The 20594-nt window shown below is 45.9% G+C and overlaps 1 protein-coding gene across 1 annotated transcript in view; it reads left to right on the plus strand.

Annotated features, from left to right (window-relative positions):
- Window positions 1-20594, plus strand: part of CCDC60 (coiled-coil domain containing 60) — a 157785-nt gene that overhangs the window by 71458 nt on the left and 65733 nt on the right. The window contains exon 2 of the mRNA XM_045886468.1: window positions 1059-1138. Coding sequence (XP_045742424.1) covers window positions 1059-1138 — 80 coding nt within the window. The remainder of the gene's footprint in view (window positions 1-1058; window positions 1139-20594) is intronic.

The raw sequence follows: 20594 nt of genomic DNA on the forward strand, positions 1-20594 counted from the left end.
TCGCAAAGCTGGGGCTGAGAAAAGTGACTTTTATATTAGAATACAGTTAATTTAACTCTCTTCTTTACATTGACCTGGTATCAACCTCTGAGCAATGAATTTAAGTCTTGTGAGGTTTCCCTTATGGCTAGGCAAGGCAAATGAATACTAGAAAGGGAGGAAAAAATCATGAACCACCACCTGGATAATTCACTCCTAAAATCCTGCTGTGTGAACGGCAAGGGCGAGAAATGTACCTGGGCATCTTTACATTGACAAGATTCAGCTTTGCAGATCAGCTGCCTAGGCCACCAACAACGATTTTTTTTTTTACCTGATTGTTAAACATTTTTATTTTTTTTTTATTATGTTCATTTAGCCAGCATATAGTACATCATAGGTTTTTGATGTAGTGTTCAACGATTCATTAGTTGCATATAACACCCAGTGCTCATCACAACACATGGAACATAAGGAATAGAGCAGAGGACCACAGGGGAAGGGAGGGAAAACTGAATGGGAAGAAATCAGAGAGGGAGACAAACCATGAGAGATTCTGGACTCCGGGAAACAAACTGAGGGTTACAGAAGGGGGGGGTGGGGGGATGGGGTAACTGGGTGATGGGCATTAAGGAGGGCACATGGGGTGACCAACGATTATTAATATTTAATTCTTTGCTTTACTTTGAGTATGATGCTAATGAGAGCCTCCATTTATCAAATGCTTGCTATGAGTCAGGATGTGGCAATGAATTTACTTGTCACAACAAGGCAGAAATTATTCCTCCACTCTGCTGAAGAAACCGAGGCCCAGAGAGGTTGAGTAATTTGTCCAAGATCACACAGTCAGTCACCAGACAGAACCAGGGTCAAAGCTCGGGTCTGCCTGTCTCCAAAGCCCTTGCTAGTTCCACTGTATATATGGCCCCTCTTCGGTATAGAGAAGGTCACCGTGCCACCCAGGACCCCTCCAACCTGATCAGAGATCTCAGATGAAGGCACGGGATTTCCTGAAGCCTGGCTCCATTTGTAATGGTCGTACTAACCCTTCTGTCTTTCACTTCTTGCCTTCCCATCAGGTGCCAGACAAGCCAATGAGGAACATCAAGTATATGGACAAGGAAATAATAAACCTCAAAAAAGACCTTGCACGAAGCCGGTGAGTGAGGCCAGCAAGGAATAACCCATAGACAACCTGACAGGGATAAGCAGGCTGTGGGTGGTCCCTACAAGTCCTTGCCAAGTCCCAAGGTTCCCCAACCCTAAATGTTGGGCAGAAGACTTGCAGAAGGGTAGCCCTTGGTTGGACTTTTTGGGGAGTACCAACACTGGACTTACCTCCCCACCCTTGCTCATGCCAGCCCCTGCCTAGAATTCCCTTTGCTTTCCTTCCTGGACCTGAATCCAACTCAAGAGAGTTCCCACGTGCTCCAGAAAAATCTCTCCTTTCTACTCCAGGCGCACCACATGGTAGCCCAGAGTCAGAGAGACTCAGTCTCAAACACTGACCCTGCTATCTGTGAGCTGGTAACAATGGAGAATTTGTTTAGCCTTCCCAAGTCTCTGTGTTCTCGCCTGTAAAATGAATATAAAATGCAGTCGCTAGAAGGACCGGATGAAATAATGTATATAAAGTGCCCCCTTGCATAGCCTTGAACACAAGGCCATCCATCTCCTCCCCCCACCTCCAACTCCTTCCTGTATTGACAGTGTGAGCCAACTGAGGTCCAGGACCATATCTCAGTCATCTCTGCGTGGTGAACTGAGCTTTTTCTCTCTCTCACCCCTTAACTCTGTTCTGGCACCTAGAACATTCCAAGGTGGGATCATAAATGGGACTCTTGGCAAAGCACCCCGAGGCAGAGTAAGGGATGGAGACTTTCACAAGGATGTGCGAAGAGGGCGTCATACAGGCATTGTGGACGGCCCGTTTATCTTACGTGTCCCCCCACCCCCACCCCGAGCCAGACCACAGACAGACTCAGGGCGACACATTCCCTTCCTTCCCCTCCCTCACCTGGAAGCCCTGCTGTCTCCACTACCCACCTGCATGTCCACCCCTTCCCCGGCCAGCAGCACAGCTGATGGGACTGGATGGCTGAGCCCAACAGGAGGCTGGAAAGTGTGGGCATGGAAGGTGGGGAGAAGGAATGACACGAAGGATTAAGGCACGTATAGACATCCACGGCGCTTCAGAAACGTAATGCAAGCCGTGCATGTGATTTCAAGTTTTTGAATAGCCACACTGTTGTAATTCTAATACTGTATTCTATTAACCCAAGATATCCAAAGTGTTCTCATTCATCATGTCCTCAATATCAAAAGTATTCATGAAATGCTATATTCCATTTTTCAGACATGATGAAAAGTGACAAAGTGAAACAAGATGAGGAGTGTTGAGTTTACACTTCGGGCACATGTCAGTTTGGACCACCCACTTTTCAAGTGCTCAGTGGTTGTTACGGACTGAATTGTGTCATCATCCCCCCCCAAATTCATATGTTGCAGCCCTAACCCCCAATGACTATATTTGGAGATAAGACCACTAAAGAGGTGATTAAGGCTAAGTGGGGTCATAGAGGTGGGCTCCTGATTCATCAGGACTAGTATCCTTATGAGAAGAGGAAGGGACATTAGGAAGGTACTGTCTACAACCCAAGGAAGGAGACCTCAGGGGAAACCAATCCTTACCGGCACCTTGATCTTGAGCTTCCAGGCTCCAAAACGGAAAAAATAAATGTCTCTTGTTTACGTCACTCAGTCTGTAGTATTCTATGATGACAGCCCAAGCAGACTAATTTAATAGTCAATGTTGAGATAATCCTGCAGAGAATATCCCCAACTCGAGAGCTGATGGACCTTAGTCTCAGACTCTCACGTGGAGTTGAGCTCAGGGATGGCATGTGAACTTGGGTCTCAGAATTGAGGGCTGAGATCCACAAGGACTCCTCTGTTAGTTGTGAACATATTGGCCTCTATGGTGTTTGAACCCAGGTTAGAGGGCTTTTGGGGCTGATGCCTTGGGAACCTTGGGGCCCTGGGGAATGGTGAGAGGTATCATCAGGAAGTCAAGAGTTACCCGAATGGGGGCAGCATCCGTGACAGGCAGCAGAGAAAGAGGATTGCACAGCTAAGGATGAGCACCTGAACAGGGATCTGGACTCTAATCCATGGTCATGACTGCAGGATATTCCAGGCTTCAGAAGGAATGGTGCTGCACAGAATTTGGATCAGAGGTGAGGTTCAAAATACAGAACCAGCAGTATGTCACTGGGTACCAATCAATCAGAGCAGACACTGGCCATACCACCATTATGACCAGGTTGGTTCTTACCAGCTGAATATGATCAGCCTTAATGTAGATGATTCTAACCCAAAGCCCCAGCTGCAAGTGCATACCAGAATCTCCAGAGCCTGAGAAATGAGAGTTTCCACAATAATCTGCATCCTGTATACAGACAGTTGATAACTAAAGGTACCGCCAGATGGCTTGATCTATGTAAGTTCCAGCTACCAAGACTCGATCCAGGCCAAGAAGGTCAACAAGCAGTGCTGAGCCAGCTTGTAACCCAAACGGAGTGCTACATTTTCAGGAAATATGCACGCCTGTGATTAAACACAGCTGTGGTTAAAAATTATATACGCTTACAATTAAATACATCATATTAAAGCAAAGGTCATGAAGACTAAAAAACCCCTAACGGTTTTGCACACTTTGCGGCTATGTGTGCTCCTGATGTTATTTTTGGTTAGGGCATCTGTGCGGTGGGCGCGCTGCCTAACAGGGGGCGGCTGCAATGTCTTCCCAGCTCCGTGTTTACAGACATCACCCTGGTAGCTCGAAATCAGCCCCAGTGGAAATACTGATGGCACAGAAATCCACAAACGCCACAAATCAGGGCTTGTGTCCCCCCCGACCCCCGAACAGAGAATCAGTTGTTAAGCAATCCCCCGCACATCCCTGGGGACACGCCCCCCCGAAAATGACCGAGATTGAACTTTCGACTAATCCAGCAGCATATAGGGCTTTCGTCAAAAGGTGATAAAGACGGTGGCTTTCCTGCCACCCTTGAGTTGGCAAGCTGAGACTGTCACTCTGGCCAGACGCATTTACCATGGCTCTGAGACTCGCTAGATTGAACATCCTCATTGGACAGGCTTAGCCCGTCCACATGCTGGACATGAAAGAGAATGTGGAGAGGCCAGGCAGAAAAGCCACAGGCAAGAAAACAAGAAACAACAATAAAATGTTCCACCTGGCCACACTCCCGGATCCCACTGACATTTGAGGGAAAGAGCGCGCGTCCCCTTCAGAAGGAAACACCCTGCTTTGCAGGGGAAATCACCTCTCCGAGAGATGCAGACCCCACGCGCCCATCTCCCAGGACTAAATGAGGCGAATTATTAGCAAAGGAGATGTTGTCTTTTCCACTTACTGTGTTTCAGACCCGCTTCACCTCCTATTAGACTTCCACCCACCATGCACCAAACACCTTGACTACCTCTTAGATTTTTATTTAATAGTTCAGCCCTCTTATAATTCAATTGCACCATCCCCAGTCTCATGGCCAGTTTAACATGATGCTAAAAAGAATAAAACTCTAACTGCTTTCCTCCTCGCCTGCTCCACCAGATGTGTGGTGGTACTAGGCTGCACGCTATGCATTCGCTTGCCGAATCTCTCCTAGTGGAAGTCGACAATCAGGGGCATCCGCCTGCACGCGCCCAGTTCTTGGGTGACTCGCGCAGCCAATGACGTATCTTCCTCCAAAGCCGCTGGTGATTTATATTGCGAGTGTTTTAAGCAAAACAAACATCTCTGCAACCAAAACAACTGAAATGTTGACCTGAAGCCATGAGTTGCCCATGGCAAAATTTAGTTAGTAGGTACACAGGCAATTGCAAATAAACAGTGATGTAATTACCCCCCTCCCCATGAGGCCCAGCAGACCCCAGCAGGGTACAGATTACAAAAGTGTTTCTGAGGCCTGAGATGTTGCTTTCTAGCTGCATTTGGTAGACAGCTGGAGCAAGGCAGTTAGAAATAACAAAGGTGGGGGCGCCTGGGTGGCTCAGTCGTTAAGCGGCTGCCTTCGGCTCAGGTCATGATCCCAGAGTCCTGGGATCGAGTCCCACATCGGGCTCCCTGCTCAGCGGGAAGCCGGCTTCTCCCTCTCCCACTCCCCCTGCTTGTGTTCCTGCTCTCGCTGTCTCTGTCAAATAAATAAATAAAATCTTTAAAAAAAAAAAAAAAAAGAAATAACAAAGGTGGAATTTTGGCAAAGGAAGAAGCTTTTTTTTTTTTTTTTTTTTTGGTATGAGGCTAGGCACTTCTTGGTTCCTCCTTAGTTTTCTGTGCTCATTCATTTTCCTCAACAAATATTGAGTATCAGGTACCTCCAGGTCTACACCAGGCATCATTGTGTATATTGGAGACACAGCAGTGAACACAACAGTCAAAATTCCTGTCCTCGGTGAATAAGGGGCAATGATGTGCATTAAAATTGGGCAAAGACAACAAACAAGTTAGCAAGTGCTTAAACAGGATTTGGGGGGGGGGCGGTGTCGGCCATATACTACGAGAATATAAAACAAGGTGATGTGCATAGCATGGCGATGGGGAGAAAGCTGCTACTTTAGCTAGAGTGGTCAGAGGAGGCCGTTCTGTAAAGGGCGCCCTGGGCCTGACATCTGAATGGTGAGAAAGGACCATTCACATAAAGATGCAGGAGGAAGAGAGGAAGAAGACAACACGTGGATTCCAGAGGACAATAGGGGGATGGGTGCCAAGGTTGGAACAAGCTGGAAGTGTTGGAGGAGCAGAGAGAAGTCCAGTGTGGCTGGAGCTGAGTGAGAGAAGGTGAGAGAAGCAGTAAATGACATTAGAGAAATGGGCCTCGGGCATCATAGGTCATGGTGAGCCCTTGAGTCTTAGCCTAAGTGTAATGAGAACCCACTGGAGGGCCCTGAACAAGAGAAGGATACGATCTGATTTTTAAGAGAACGTTCCATTTGCTGCATAGAGCCCAGTTGAAAGGTTGTAAGAGTTGACAATGGCCTGGCAGGGAAATAGCAGTGAACTGGAGAGAAGTGGATGGATTCAGGATTTATTTGGAACCAGAGGACTGGCTAATGGATCGGATGTGAGGGACAAGGGAAAGGCAGGGTCAAGGTCTTACAATGACTTGCTTTTATCTCTTCCTCCCTCACTAGGATGTAAGATCGATCATAGCCTAGACTATACCACGTTCACTGTCATGGTCCCCAAGTAAGTGTTGATGGGATGAATTCTTTATGAGTTGACAGTGTTTAATAAAGGACATTCATTTTGAGATACGGTTTGTGTCTGAGTTGGTACGTAGAGTGAGTTTCTTTTTTTTTTTGAAACAAGAAGAGATGAGACTAATAATTTAATTAAAAGTTAGACCCAGGATGATAGATATGTGGCTCACGTACCCCCACTTCTCTCTCCTGTGCCCAAGGCAGACATCACTAGTGGATCACAGCACTCTTTCCATCTGAGCGCAGACTTGGGTTTCGAAAATCCTCTCAACCCAGCACCCCAGACAGGCACCCCTGCTGACTTGAGTTGCTACCCAGGATGTAATTTATTAGTCATCTCTAAACTAAAATACTCAAAAGGAGACTTTAGTGTCTATAATGACACCTTATTAACTCAATTTGAGGGTTGGCACAGAAAAGACCAGCAGGAGGAATAGACCTCACCCAAATCCCTTTATGAATGAGGCTGATTTTTAATCAGTGAATCTGGATAGTTGGAAAAATTATTGTTGGCCTCAGACGTCCATTGACGGCTCTCAGTAACTTCTGCATCTCACCATTCAACACCCAGGACCTCCACATCTGAGCCTGGAACTCAGAACTTCTTCATTTAGAAGTTCAAGGCTGATTCTTCCCACTGGCCCCTCCCCCTGACTTAAGACTTGCCTCAAAGCCCCAGAATTATTCAAGATCATGGATTTATATGCCGGTCAATGTCTTGGATGTAGGCAAAGTTAAGCCTTCTGAATTGCATCTTATGAATCATTCAAAGAAGACCTTAGTCCTCCCCCTCCCCATGTCACATCACCCCCACACCCTGCAGCCAGTGGGTGGACATTAATGAGTCCCCGACATGTTCCACAAAGGCAAGCACTTGGCCCTGCATCCTTAGCCCAGAACTGATAAACACTGCCACATGCCCAATGGGTAGGTCAGTGCTGTGGGCTGGAAGAACCTGGCTCAAGTTAATTGCATTTTTATCATCTTGAATGTGACCCAGAGGCCCTGCCCATTTTTTTTTTCTATGTTACTGATGTCTTCGTGTGTCTTTGACACATCTAGTTAACCATAGTTCTAGGGCAAATTTTCTTCTTTGCTTTTCTTCTGCTGCTCTCCACTACCGGTAAATATCTTTTTAATTCCTTTCCTTGTGGCTAGGGCTACTGCAGAGGACCCCACATTAAAAAAAGAACTTGACTAAAAGACCATGTTTTCTCATTTAAGTATCAAAATGTCTTGAACCCTTGGTTACATAAGGGTTTGCCCAAAACCTTGTTTTCTGAAATTCTTTCCCAGATGACAGGCAAGGTGCTCAGTCTTCTAGTTAGGCTTGGAGGGCTTACATAATATAGTCAGAAAGTCCACTGGTTTTGGAGTCAGCGGTGGGTTCAAATCCCAGCTCTACCAGTTATTAGCTAAGTGGCCATGAACAGATCAATTCACTTCTCTAGACCTCAGTTTCTTTACCTATGGTCTGTGATACAGGGATAACAAGATCTGTTTCACACTGTTGCTGGCATTTTTGAGAACAGATATGGGTGAGGAATGTCAGAGTAAACCAATAAAATGTAGTCTTGGTTTTTCAGCTGGTTTTGTGAGATCATCGTAATAGAGACAAAAAAATGCATCAACACTGGAGACAAATAGTCTCCCTCCTCTTCCTTATCAGCTGAGTGACCCTGCTCTGGTCATTTTACCTCCCCGAACCTCAGTTTCTTTTTTTTTTTTTTTTAAGATTTTATTTATTTATTTGATAGAGACAGAGACAGTGAGAGCAGGAACACAAGCAGGGGGAGTGGGAGAGGGAGAAGCAGGCTTCCTGCCGAGCAGGGAGCCCGATGTGGGGCTCAATCTCAGGACCCTGGGATCATGACCTGAGCCGAAGGCAGACGCTTAACAACTGAGCCACCCAGCCGCCCCGAACCTCAGTTTCTTATCTGTAGGATGAAATCAACGCCGCCTTCCAGAGATTTCTTTGATGAGGACAAAAGGAGACAGATCTCCTATTGGACGTATCAGATCTCCTGTTGCACTTTGGTCCCTTCCCTTAGCTCTTCTAATGCTCTGAGAACAGAGATGAGACCAGGGAATTCAGAGTCACCACTTATAAGCCACGTCATGATGAACAAACTGCCCAATTTCTCTGAGCCCCAGAGTGGGCATTGCATAAATACTTTCTCCCTCTCACAGGGCTCTTGTGAGGAGGATTAAATGAGTTAATACATGTGAAGCACTTAGAACAGTGCCTGACCCGTGGTAAGTGCTTGATAAATGGTAGCGGTGTACGTTACATCATCCGTGTATCCTGAGTGACAGTAACTATTTTACAACACGATCATGATCTCATGGATTCCACCCGGTCCCCAATCAGGGGGCTCCAGGCAGAGCTCAGCATGAGATGAGGAATGTCACACCCAACCCCAGGTTCTGAACCTTGGAGGGTCAGGTTTTAGGGAGAGCTGGAGCAAATATGATTGGGGGTGGGGGGAGTCAAGATGGATAGTTCGTAAGTGGAGACTGCAAATCAGCGGTTAGTACTGGATTTCCATATTAATTTTAAATCTCTTCCTATGGGAATTGTTGAACAAGCCATTACCCTAATGGATGGTAACCACAGGCTACGTAATAAAGCACTAATCCACCACTTAGAGCAGATGCTGCATGCATTAAGCCCTGTAACTTTTTTGGAAATTTTTATTGAAATATAACATAATACAGGAAAGCACACAAATCATTAAGCACACAGCTCAACAGACTTTCACAAAGCAAGCACGCCCAGGTCACCCACACCCACATCAAGAAAAGGAACATTACCAAGGCCCCCCCAGAAAGCCTCCTCGTGTCCCCTCCAGTCACTACCCTACCCACCCACCCCCATCGCTCTCCTGACTTCTAAGACTGAGATCGGCTGATTCTGTTTTGAACTTCACGTAAATGGAATTGTCCACTTGACATTCTCACACTATCTGGTTGTTTCCACTCAACATGTTTCTGAGGTTTACCCACAGTGTCTCACAAAGTTGGATGGAGTCTGCTCTCTTTCTCTCTCTATGTCTATCTATTTGCCTTCTGTGAAGACAGCATGACATATCCATTTCAGTGTTGATGGACACTTGGGTGGTTTCCACTTCGAGGGTATTATGAACAGAGCTGCCATGAACATTCTTACACATGTGTTTTGCTGAACATGTGTATTTCTGGTGAGAATATACCTAAAAGTGGAATTGTGGGCTCACCGAGTTGGCATGTGGTCAGCTTTAGAAGATACTTCCTGTATCCCAAGCCCTATATTTTAAAGAACTTCAAAAGTCAGTCCTGAAAAACTAGAAAATACAAATCAGTAGACATAAATAAGTAATAGAATCATGCACACACACAATTACATCACTGAAGAATGATTATTCATATTTTTGCATATCAACTTCCAATATTTTTCTATACGGACATGTAATTTTTTATAAGGGAAAAGAGCCATTCTGCATATACCATTTGGTAACCTGATTTTTTATTTAGCAATAGATTTTGAGCATCTTCCAAGTCAACACATACACATGTACAACTTCATTTTTTAAGCTTTTTAGTATGAAAATGTTCAAATAGGCATAAAGGCAGACAGAATAATATCATTAACCTCTAAGTTCAATGATCATCAACTCACAGCCAATTTTTTTTTCATTTACACATCATCTTCTCTCATTATTCTGAAGCATTTATTATTTTAGCTGTAAATATTTAAATGACTATCTAGAGGACTCTTTTTAAACCACAACCACAATAACATTACCACATCAAAAAAAAATAGCAATCATTCTTCAATATCAAATATCCACTCAAGCATAACAACCATCTTAATGGTTGTATAGTTTCCCATTTTAAGAACATAGTGTAATTTATCTAACCCATTTCCTACCACTGGGCTTCTTGGATGTTTTCAATTTGTTCCCATTATATAAACAATGCTTAGATGGACATCTTCAGAGTTAGATCATTATTACTTTAGTTCCCTAGGACAAACTCCTAAAGCATGCCGGCTTTAGGGTTCTGGACCCTTCACTGAAGTCTTCTACACTTACACTGTGTTTCAGTTGCTAAAAGGTAGCTAATTCAGGAATGTTTGAAACAAAATGAGCTTCTCTTAAGAAATGAGAGAAAAGCAAGAAATACAGGGTGAGAAGGTTGAAAATACTTGAGACATGACTCTGCCCGGTTTCCCTTTAGCATCGTCTTCAGCAGCAAATACAAGCAGTTTATGGAAAGCAAAATGAAAACGTATTCATGAAATAACCCCCCCCCCTTAAATTTACTGGCAACGTCCAGCTGAGCCACAGGCAGAGCCAGCCTGCATCAATGAGATCATTTCCCATCCCCAGGATTCTTCACGTAAAATATCTGTCCTACTTAGCACTTCCTGTAATCCCAGCACTCCCCCTCAGAAGTGACTGTTCTTACCAGATGAGCCAGACTGTTTGTGTCCAGATGAGACTATTGTCAGTGGCTACATTCCATTCACCTTTTGCAATGCAAGTGAAAACTTCCATTTTTTCCCCCCGAACAGACTATAGCCTTTGACCACATCTCTTCCCGGGTCTTTTCTGTAGTGTTCACTGGCATTTTGCAGTCATGATTTCACTTATCAGTAAAAGAAAACAAAATTGCATTAAAAAGCCAGAAACCTCACAGGTTCGCCAAGCTCATCTCAGAACACCTGAACAGTGCTCAGGAGCAACACTTGGGATGCTAGACCAAAAATCACCTGGCAGCGCACTGTGAGAAAAGTGACACTCTGTCATCTGTCCAACCCACAACCCACAGGAGCACAACGCAATAACAATAATAAAAAATAGCAGGCAGCTTAAACCCTGCTGTTCCAAAATTAATGCTTGTAAATATATTTCAACAGGTATTAATTTCCTCATGACTCTATTCCACAAGTGGATAAGAACAAGAAAATCTTTAAAACCAGTTTCCCGGGAACCCACCTGTCACCTGATCTAATGTACTGACAGATAGTATAACGCATCATGGCTTTTGGAACCAGCGTGAATCCTGGCTAGGCCCCCAATAAGGTGTTTACATATGGGCAAGCGACCTAATCTCCAAGTCTCATTGCCCTCATCTGTAAAATGAGGATAATAATGAAATCTCCTTCCCAGTTACAAAAATAAATGAGTTAATAAATAAATAAATAAATAAATAAATAAATGTTATTTTAATTAGTTAGTATTAATTAGTTAATAAAATAATAAATAAATAAATAAAATGAGTTAAGATGCATGTGTCTGGCACTTGGATTGCCTAAGTGTTAATATACAATACAACCAGAAAAGCCAACACTCCTGATGGCTGGTGTGTATCCCTCACCCCAACTGCCTGACCACCGTTTAGGTGAGATTTTCTTATGACCTGTGAGGGGACCCGGAAATGTCTCATTCCTGTCCGACTGGAAAACCAGGTGCTGGACAGCATGCAACTTGTAAGAAACTAAGGATGCTACGGTTTGCTCTTTGCCTTGAGAGACAAAGAGCTAGCTGGATCCCTTTCGCACACTGTTTTTAAGATAACGTTAGTTAGCACATAGAAAGCATTTAGAATAGAGTCACCACAGTAACTGTTGGCTCTTGTCATTATTACTGTTTTTCTTATTCCTATTACTTTGATTGGAAGCGGAGTAAGCAGCTTGAATCGGTGGAAAGAGAAAAGGATGGATAACTACCGAACCAACCTATGTCCTTCCTCCATACCCACAAATCCCATCACCAAGCGCAAAATAAGCAACTACACCATCGGACCACCTATTTTGTAATACGAAAGAGGATACAAACTCAAGTCACACTTCTTTTATTTTTCCAGTTAGCCATCACACGAAGTGTCTCAGGAAGTCAAGTGTCTCCCTCTAGCAGCTTCACTTACCCCCTTTGGACTGTCTAATAAAAAGAGGCTTATTGGTCATCTTGCACACCTAGAGGAGAAAGCTAGCGCTTACTGCGTCCTCTGCTGCCATTGCTTTTCGCTACCACAAGGTGTCGCTGTAGAGAATGGGTCCTCCAAGATCTCACAGACCATATTGGCCATTCTTTGCTGACATCTCGCTGACCATCATCATAGCTCTCAAAACCCATTGGATTTCATCAGATGCCTTCTCACAATCAGTCTACCTACACATGGGAGGTTACCTTTAGGGACTCCAGGATGCCCTATCCCTGTTTAATCTGAGGGAAGCTGCCCAAGTGTCTGACCAAAACCATTTTCTGGCCCTTTTCTTGAAAAAACAAAAAACAAAACCCAAAAAACTTAGAGGGAGAACACAATTTTTTTTCCTATGGAAGAGCCCAGATATGTCATATAAATCATTTTAATAGACCGGCAATGAGGTGAAGTGAAATATTTCCCCAAAATCAAACCCCACCACAGCCACACCTTGCCATACACTACCAGATTTAGGGGTGTTTAGGGGTGTTTAGGGTCTAAGTTTCCTTAGAAACTTACCTGGACTTTATCCTCTCAAATTTCCCACGAAAACAAGAACAAAGTCAGTGAGAATGCTCACAGCAGCACTTTTCTGCCCTGAGCTGAAAAAAATGCAGGACAGCCAAATCGAACAGCCTGAGAAGTATCTAATGATGTTTCAGCAAGTTCTCTTAGGGTTAGTCTGAGGCAGACAAAGTTTGAGGGTCAGGAATTTCTGAATGTCTTAGTGCTGCTCTGTCAGTCCCATGGGTGCCATTTAATGGCCTGGCCCTTCAACACATCTGTGTGTTTAGCTTTAGGAATCATTCTGGGTCAGATTAGCTCCCAGCAAGAGTTTCCCGGCAGCATGTGAATGCAAAGTTAAAGAAATCAATCAGAATATTATTTTGCAAGATAAATCCTCTCCCCCTCTTTTTTTAGAGAGAGAATGAGAGAGCACGAGCAGGGGAGGGGCAGAGGGAGAGAAGAATCTTAAGCAGGCTGCACGCTCAGCATGGAGCCCAAATCAGGGCTCAGTCTCATGACCCTGACTGAGATCATGACCTGAGTCGAAAATCAAGAGTCGGGTGCTTAACCGACTGAACCACCCAGGCACCCCCTGCAAGATAATTCTTTAAATCAGAAGAGCTTTTTCAGGAATCTAGTCGATAAAGCAAGATCCAAACAACCACTTAAAGAGGGAATCTGAATCCCCATCCCTGCCCTGAGACAGCCCAAAGTGACGGGGAGCTACAAAGCAGCCTTTGATCCTGTGAACTTTTCCTGAAGGTCTGCTTGAGGGAAGCACAAGGACTCGCAGGGAAGCAGTATATGATCAGAGCAGGTCTGCCCTCTTGCACAATTCCAGGGGCACCACCATTCACAATGTGTGCTCCAGGGGGAATGGTGTCCCCAAAATGCCATTTGTAGAATACAATGTTAATAATGCCCCTGGGGTTGTGCAACTAAGCAGCCCTTTATTGGTAGTCATGGAAAGATAAAAATAAGAGCTTAAAGAGCTCTCAGGGCTTGGGGGAGGAAGTGTGTGTATGGATTGAAAGAGAGAATGAATCACAGACCAGATTATTGGTAGGAGTGTCTCTGGTGGTTCGCAGACTAGATACAACCTTAAAAGGCATGTGTTCGGGCTCAGGTACATTTACCTGCAATACCCATGGAGGTCTTTTGAGTTTGGACTTACTGGAAGTGTTTGTCCTAGAAAAGTGAGTAGGAAAAGACCAGGTAAAACATATAGAGGGAGTAGGAGAAGGTATCCCAGGCAGAGAAAATATTATGCACATGGTCACAGTCAGGACAGGACCTGGAAGGCTGGGTGACTACAGACATCCTTTACCAAGTTCCTGCTCTGTGTCAGGCACCGGGCTAGGACCTGATGTCAGGTCGTCTCAAAGGTGAGGGGAAGATGAGAGATGACAGCTTAGCCCTGGGGACCGAAGAGTGATGGGAACAGCTTTCAGGCTGATGCAGCTCAGCGGACCCTGAGCGAGTGGGAGAGAGCTGGTCCGTGGTCCTGGGCAGAGGTTTTGCATCGTCTGGGGTTCCTCTGAATGTACTGTGACAAGGACAAGCAGCAGCTGACAACCATCCTACATCTAGGAGGCCATCAGAAGCTGCTTCTTAGAGTGACAGGCAAGACCCAAGTTGTAAGTCCAGAAGGGGAGCCTTTGACCACCACCCCAACACACACGCACACACACACCCCCACTGCACCACGCCTCAGACGCCTGCCCTTGTCCTGATGCTTAGTGAAAAGAGCCATTGTGAATTCCTGAGGAGTGCTCCCTGTCTCCAGCGAGTCAGCCCCGCCATCCATCAGGCAGGAGAACGTGGGTCTAAAGATCGCAGGTGGGTGATCTTGTGCCTTATTCCATTGTCTGGGGTCTGTCTCGAATTATACACCAGGAGTGCTCTGGAGATTGCTGGTGTGTTCTAGAAAAAGCCTCTCTCCCTGCTAATGCATTTTTTATGTCCACGTTGGCAGGTCCGTGAAGAACCATCCTCCCATTCCATTTAGTCATTAAGCACAATAGGTAATAATGTGTATTGTAGAGTGGGGTTTGCATTCCTTGGGGGGAAAAAAAAAAAGAAAGTCAACCAGTTTATCTCAGAACTGAAAGCCCCCACCGAACTCCCTCCAGAGGCCGGGCCAAGCTTCTGTCTTCTCGGCGCCTGTGTGCCGACAGGGTGGCTGGAGAACGCAGCGGTCTAGACAGACCAGAGTGCAGATCCTGACATTGCCACCTTCTCGTCGGGTGACTTGAGGCCAGTGGCTTCCGTATCTGTGAGCCTCAGTTTCCCCACCTTCGAAATTATAGTGCCTGCCTCGCAGGGCGATTGGAGGGATCGATGAGCTAACATGGGTTAGGCACGAGGACCCAGCCCGACACACAGAAAGGGCTCTGTAAGTAACCGCTAGCATTCGGGTGATTTTCCAAGCCTTAGTCCCCCCCAAAGTTTCGGCCCTCAAGGATATTTAGCTTCTTCTGCCCTCCCCCTCCAAAACTCCTATTAGCAGTTGCCTAGAAATGGGGTGGTGGTGGGCTTCTGCTCCCTTCCAGTAATCACCCGAATTGGGATGCATGTAGAACTGTTTGTTGACACTTGGCAGGTTTTTCTTCTTCTTCTTCTTCCAGAAGAGATGCAGTCCTCTCCTACAAATGCTGACTCACATTCATTAAAGAGTAGCCCTTGGCCAAGGCACCTTTTAACCACATAGAAGCCAGTTGGGGTTGGCAGCCTTGGTCCACGTCCTCTGATGAAATGGCCAGCCCAGGTCACCATCACCACGTTTGCCTGTCAGGATGTGCACAAGGTCGGAGGCGACTCCTGGGGGCCGGACGGTGTGCGGACAAGGGCTCGTGTATATGTGTGCGTGAGCAACAAGGTCACAGAAAACTTGCCAAGTCCAGGAAATTCAATCAAAGGATGACATGTGCATGCTGTGTAACCTAATCTTAGATGCTGGCGGTGCCTTCCTTTTGCAGGTTTGAACACCACTTGTAGTCATTTGGCCCAGGTAGGTCAGAGACCGCATTACAAGCTAAAGAAATAACTTTCCTGAGAGGCACAGGGGGAACCTGTTTCATTTGATCACTTCTTAGAACACAGCTATATTCTAGCTCCCAGTTGGAAAATATATATATATTTCAAAGGCATCCATTTATCTCTTTCCTGTTTGGATGATTCAGCTTCTTCACAGACTGTTCCAAACGCCTGCTGCATCCAAGGGAAATGTGAATGGACCCCATCAGACTAGGGTGGTGGTGGTGTTATGTGCCAGAAAGCGGGCATGTATTTAATTGGGTTCTGAAACGCAAGAATTTCAAGTGATTTAGTTATTCATGCAATCAATATTTTATGAGGATTTCCTTTGTGCTAGTTCTTGGGAGAGAGAAAAGATTTAGAAATTGGCCCTCCCCTCAGGGAGCTCAGTCTGGTTGGTGGGGTGGGAGAAGGAAGTGCACGGGTGGACAGGTCAGTCAGCAGCTCAGGGGGGCCTAATACAGCCTGGGAAAAGCAGAGGTGACTTCTGGGGTGGGGTGGGGTCACCTGAGCAAGTTCTGAAGGATAAAGTAAAAGTTAGCCAGGTGAAGAAGAAGAAGGAGGAGGAAAGAGCATTCCAGGCAGGGGAGCATATGAGCAAAGGCACTGAGATGAGGAACAGCATGGTCTTGCAGCTTGGTATTGCTAGAGCGTCACTTGACAAGGAAGAGACCAAGGAGATGGGCCAAATCCAGCTCATGCAGAGCCCCAGGGGGCTACCCTGGGAAGTCTGGAGATGACATGCAATATTGGGAAGGGCAGAGGGGGAAAGGAGGTCCGAGGCAGGGAGGCCAGTGAAGAGGGAGGGGCAGATATCCAGAGGAGACATGATGGCAGCCTGATTTTAGAGCATGGCGACCGGGAAGGAAGACTCTCGTACTCAGCCCCCAAAGGGGTAGAGCCCTGAGACAAAACAGTGAGGAAGGACAGAAAGGAGTCACTGGAGGACTTAAAACAGCAGAGCAGTGCACTTTCACAAGATGTACATCCTCACATTGACGAAGACGGCTCTGTGCACCATGGAGGACCAGAATAGCAAAGGAGCAGAGCTAAGAAGCAAAAACATGTTGGTCACACCGAGCTTTTCAAACATCAAGACCCCAGCTAAACAGGTCCTGCTTTTCAGCTCTTTGAGTAGTGCCTGAGGTGGCAGAGGGTTTAGACACAGTACATTGGACTGGGAATCCAGAGACCCCATTATCGTCTTGGCTCTGCCTCTGACTTGCATGTAATAACCTCTCCTCTCTGGGCCTGTTTCCTCATTTGCAAAACGAGGGTTTGGATCTTTCCTCAAGGCCTTCTCACCTCCAAAATGCTCAGCTAGCTTCTGACTCAGGGCAGAAGAACGATTCCCAAGGCCAAGCTGTAGACACCAGTAGTTGGGGGGGGGAAGGTGGTGCTCTGGACCCCAGACACCAACTAGAATACAAGTTCTTTGAAGGCAAAGGCCAAATCGTTTGATTTTGGCATCCTTCCTCAGCTTCACATCACACCTTGCATACCTTCCATGTCCAATAAGGATGTCAAGAAGGAAGGAATTGAATGAATTGTATTCAAAAGTAGGCAGCATACATAAAAATGGGATTGGCAAGCAGTGAAGAGATTTAGATTAGGTAAATACTCACTGACAGCCAATTTGGGAGTCATGAGAAATGTTGCCTGAAAATGCCAGCCTCTAATTCTAGAGACAGAGAAGAAGAGAACTGACCTCCAACAGGAATCAAATAATCCACACAGTCCTTCTTCTTCTTTTTTTCTTAAACTCACTGAGTCAACTAGCCATTTTTAATATTGGTGATCAAAAATAATATTATATTCTTACCATGTGCCAAAGAATGGGAAGGGGTAGAGGAGACGTGGAAAGTGTGAGCTGGTGAATGCCTCCAAGCAGTTTCATTTCTAGAGGTGAGTCCTGCCCAAACTCTGAAACCGTTTTTGCATGGAGATGCAGCTTCTTCGCAGCTCAATTTCACTCCTCATCTCCTCGTCTGTGTCTGTGTGTGTGCGCACACGCACACACGCGTCCTACACTGATGAGAGGGCTCACTTTTCCAACTGGGGCCCTTGACAATTAGCAATACCGTGATTAGGTGGGAAGGACCAATCCTCCCTCTTCACAAAGTCATTCTGAGTCTCCAATTTCCAACTGCAATCAGTGTTTGCATGATCTCGTCTTTAAATGCCTTCATGTCTATTCTTCACTTCTCCGCTTTCATAACAAGTCAGATAAGACAATAGGATCTCAGAGAACAGGGGAGGAGGACAGGTGCAGGCCTCCACTCCGCGCCATCTGCGTGAACCTTACTCGAAGTCCCTGAACCTCTCTGTCCTTCAGATTTCTTACGATGAAATGAGCCTCCTACCGCTCCACATACTTGCCTCGCAGGATGGGTTAAAGAAGTTCAAGAGCCTAGGGCCTCTGGAAAGGCTTTTTTTTCTGTTCCTGGCACATAGTTATTATCCATGTTCTAGCTGTGGTGATGATAGTTATGGTGGGGGCGGTAGTCGTGGGGGGGATGGTTCTCCCGAGCTAATGGAACAGAGTGGTTAATTGTTCTGCCGAAATCGCACAGCCAGTTGCTGGTAGAGTGAGAATTAGAACCTAGCCTTTTTTTTTTTTTTTAAGATTTTTTTTATTTATTTGAGAGAGAGAGAGAAGGAGCAGGGGAGGGGCAGAGAGGGAGAGAGAGAATCTCAAGCAGACTCCCCACTGAGCGCAGAGCCTGATGCAGGGTTCCATCTCACAACCCACAAGATCATGACCTGACCCAAAACCAAGAGTTGGTCCCTCAACCGACTGAGCCACCCAGGAGCCCCAGAACCTTGCTTTTTAACTGACATTGATGTACATCCCACTTTCGCCTAAACCCATAGGTCTGATTTGAATCCATTGTTATCAGCAATCTCCCCCTGAAACATCCACACAGGCTGTGATATGGGTTCCTTAGATGCTTCTTTCCATGTTTTTCCTCCTGCTCCTCCTTTTTCTCCTCTTCCCCTTCCTCTTCCTTCATTTTTTTTTCTATTACTGAAGATCTGAGATAGAGATTAAATAAAGAACCCAGAAAAGAAAATCACTTAAAATAATTAGAAGGTTTCTGCATGTAATTTCTTATTCAGCAGAGCAGAGGTTAATTCCCTGGCCCTTTAGCTTAATAAATTTCATTACTTACATGATAACCAAGTGTTTTTCCCACCACCACTATGGGCAGCCGATTCACGGACCTTTTCATGAATTACTGCATAATGCAATTTACCAAATCCCCAAATAATTGCGGTCTAATTACACTGTTTTTGCCACCACCCTCCAAGCACAGAACCTCCTAAGCTTGCCACTTGAACCAAGTGCCATTTCCCAGAAGCCTTGCATGGCTTAGAGCCAAACCCCCAACCCCCATGCCTGGCCAGCTGTGTGCACAGCAAGAGGGTTGTAGCAGCAACCATTCATGGCTTTGATGATGATGATGGTGATGAAAATCATGATTGCTACCATTTACTGAATATCTCCAAGGTTCCAGGCCCCACGCTAACTGCCTTTCATGTACGGTTTCAACAATGTCCTAGGCTGGGTATTCACTTATCCCAGTTCTACAGCTGAGGAAAAGTTCCTCTGGAAGAAAGGAGATAATGACCCACCCAAAGTCACAGACACCAAGAGATAAGGAAACAATAACCAGCTAAAACTAGAACAGACCATTTCCAAAACCGGGGCATTTTCCTCATGCAACACTTTGGATCAAACCACCTGGGTTTAAATTCCAGCTCCAACACTTAAGAACCTCTGGTTAGACTACTTGACCTTTCCGAGCCTAAGTTTGCTCCTCAGCAAAATGGGTATAACCCCCTACTTCCTGGGGCTGTTGTGAGGATTCAAGGAGATAATGCATATTGCAGTCCCTCGCTCAGCACCTTGCTCGGGCCCTTACTGTGCACATTCTTCCTCCTCCCCCAACAGCAGTAGCTTCTTCAGCTTCAGCCACTTGCCCTGCCTCCCAGCCCTCACTCTTACAGGCTCACACCCTCCTACATCGGTTTCCTCACTGCCCTGCCATCATCAAGGGAGACTCTCCGAGACCTACTTCTCTTGGCAGAGTTTCAGGCTTCTAAGTTTCCTTGCCTGTCTCCCACTATCCAAACTTAACCTACCCCAACCTCTTTCCCTGGTCCGTGGCCATCGATTTAGCCAAGGATGATGGCATTTTAAAGGTGAGAACCATGGGGCACCTGGGCGGCTCAGTCGGTGAAGTATCTGCCTTCGGCTCAGGTCATGATCTCGGGGTCCTGGGATCAAGCCCCACCTTGGTCTCCCTGCTTAGGGGGGAGTCTGCTTCCCCTCCACACTCATGCACACGCTCACTTGTGTGTGCTCTCTCTCTCAAATAAAATAAATCTTTAAAAAATAAATACAAATAAAGGTGAGAATCATGACAGTTTAGTCAGGGTAAAAAGAGACAAAGAGAGAGACTCAGCTGGGACTACATTCTGCTGCATAGCGAACAGAGCTGGAAACTACCAGGACTTAACCAAGGTAAAGGCTTACCTCCCTCACATAAAAGAGGTTCACCTTCTGGAGGAAGTATGAATACGGTGGCTTCATGGTCATGTAGGACCCAGCTTCCATCTGTCTTTCTATCCATTATCCTTAGTACTAGCCTCCAACTGCAGAGTTTCCTCATGCTCACACAATAGCTGCTGGGGCTGCAACCATTACAGCTAAGTCTCAGGCAACAGGAAGGAAGAAGGGGGAAAAGGTCAAAGGGCATATGCCCCCAGCTGTATTACTTCCTTCAAAGCATTTTCCCAGAAGCCCCTCCCAATGACTT

The sequence above is a fragment of the Mirounga angustirostris genome, unplaced genomic scaffold (genome assembly GCF_029215605.1).
Source record: "Mirounga angustirostris isolate CCGP_5_RB_7025 unplaced genomic scaffold, mMirAng1.0.hap1 SCAF_14, whole genome shotgun sequence".
Taxonomy (NCBI): Eukaryota; Metazoa; Chordata; class Mammalia; order Carnivora; family Phocidae; genus Mirounga; species Mirounga angustirostris.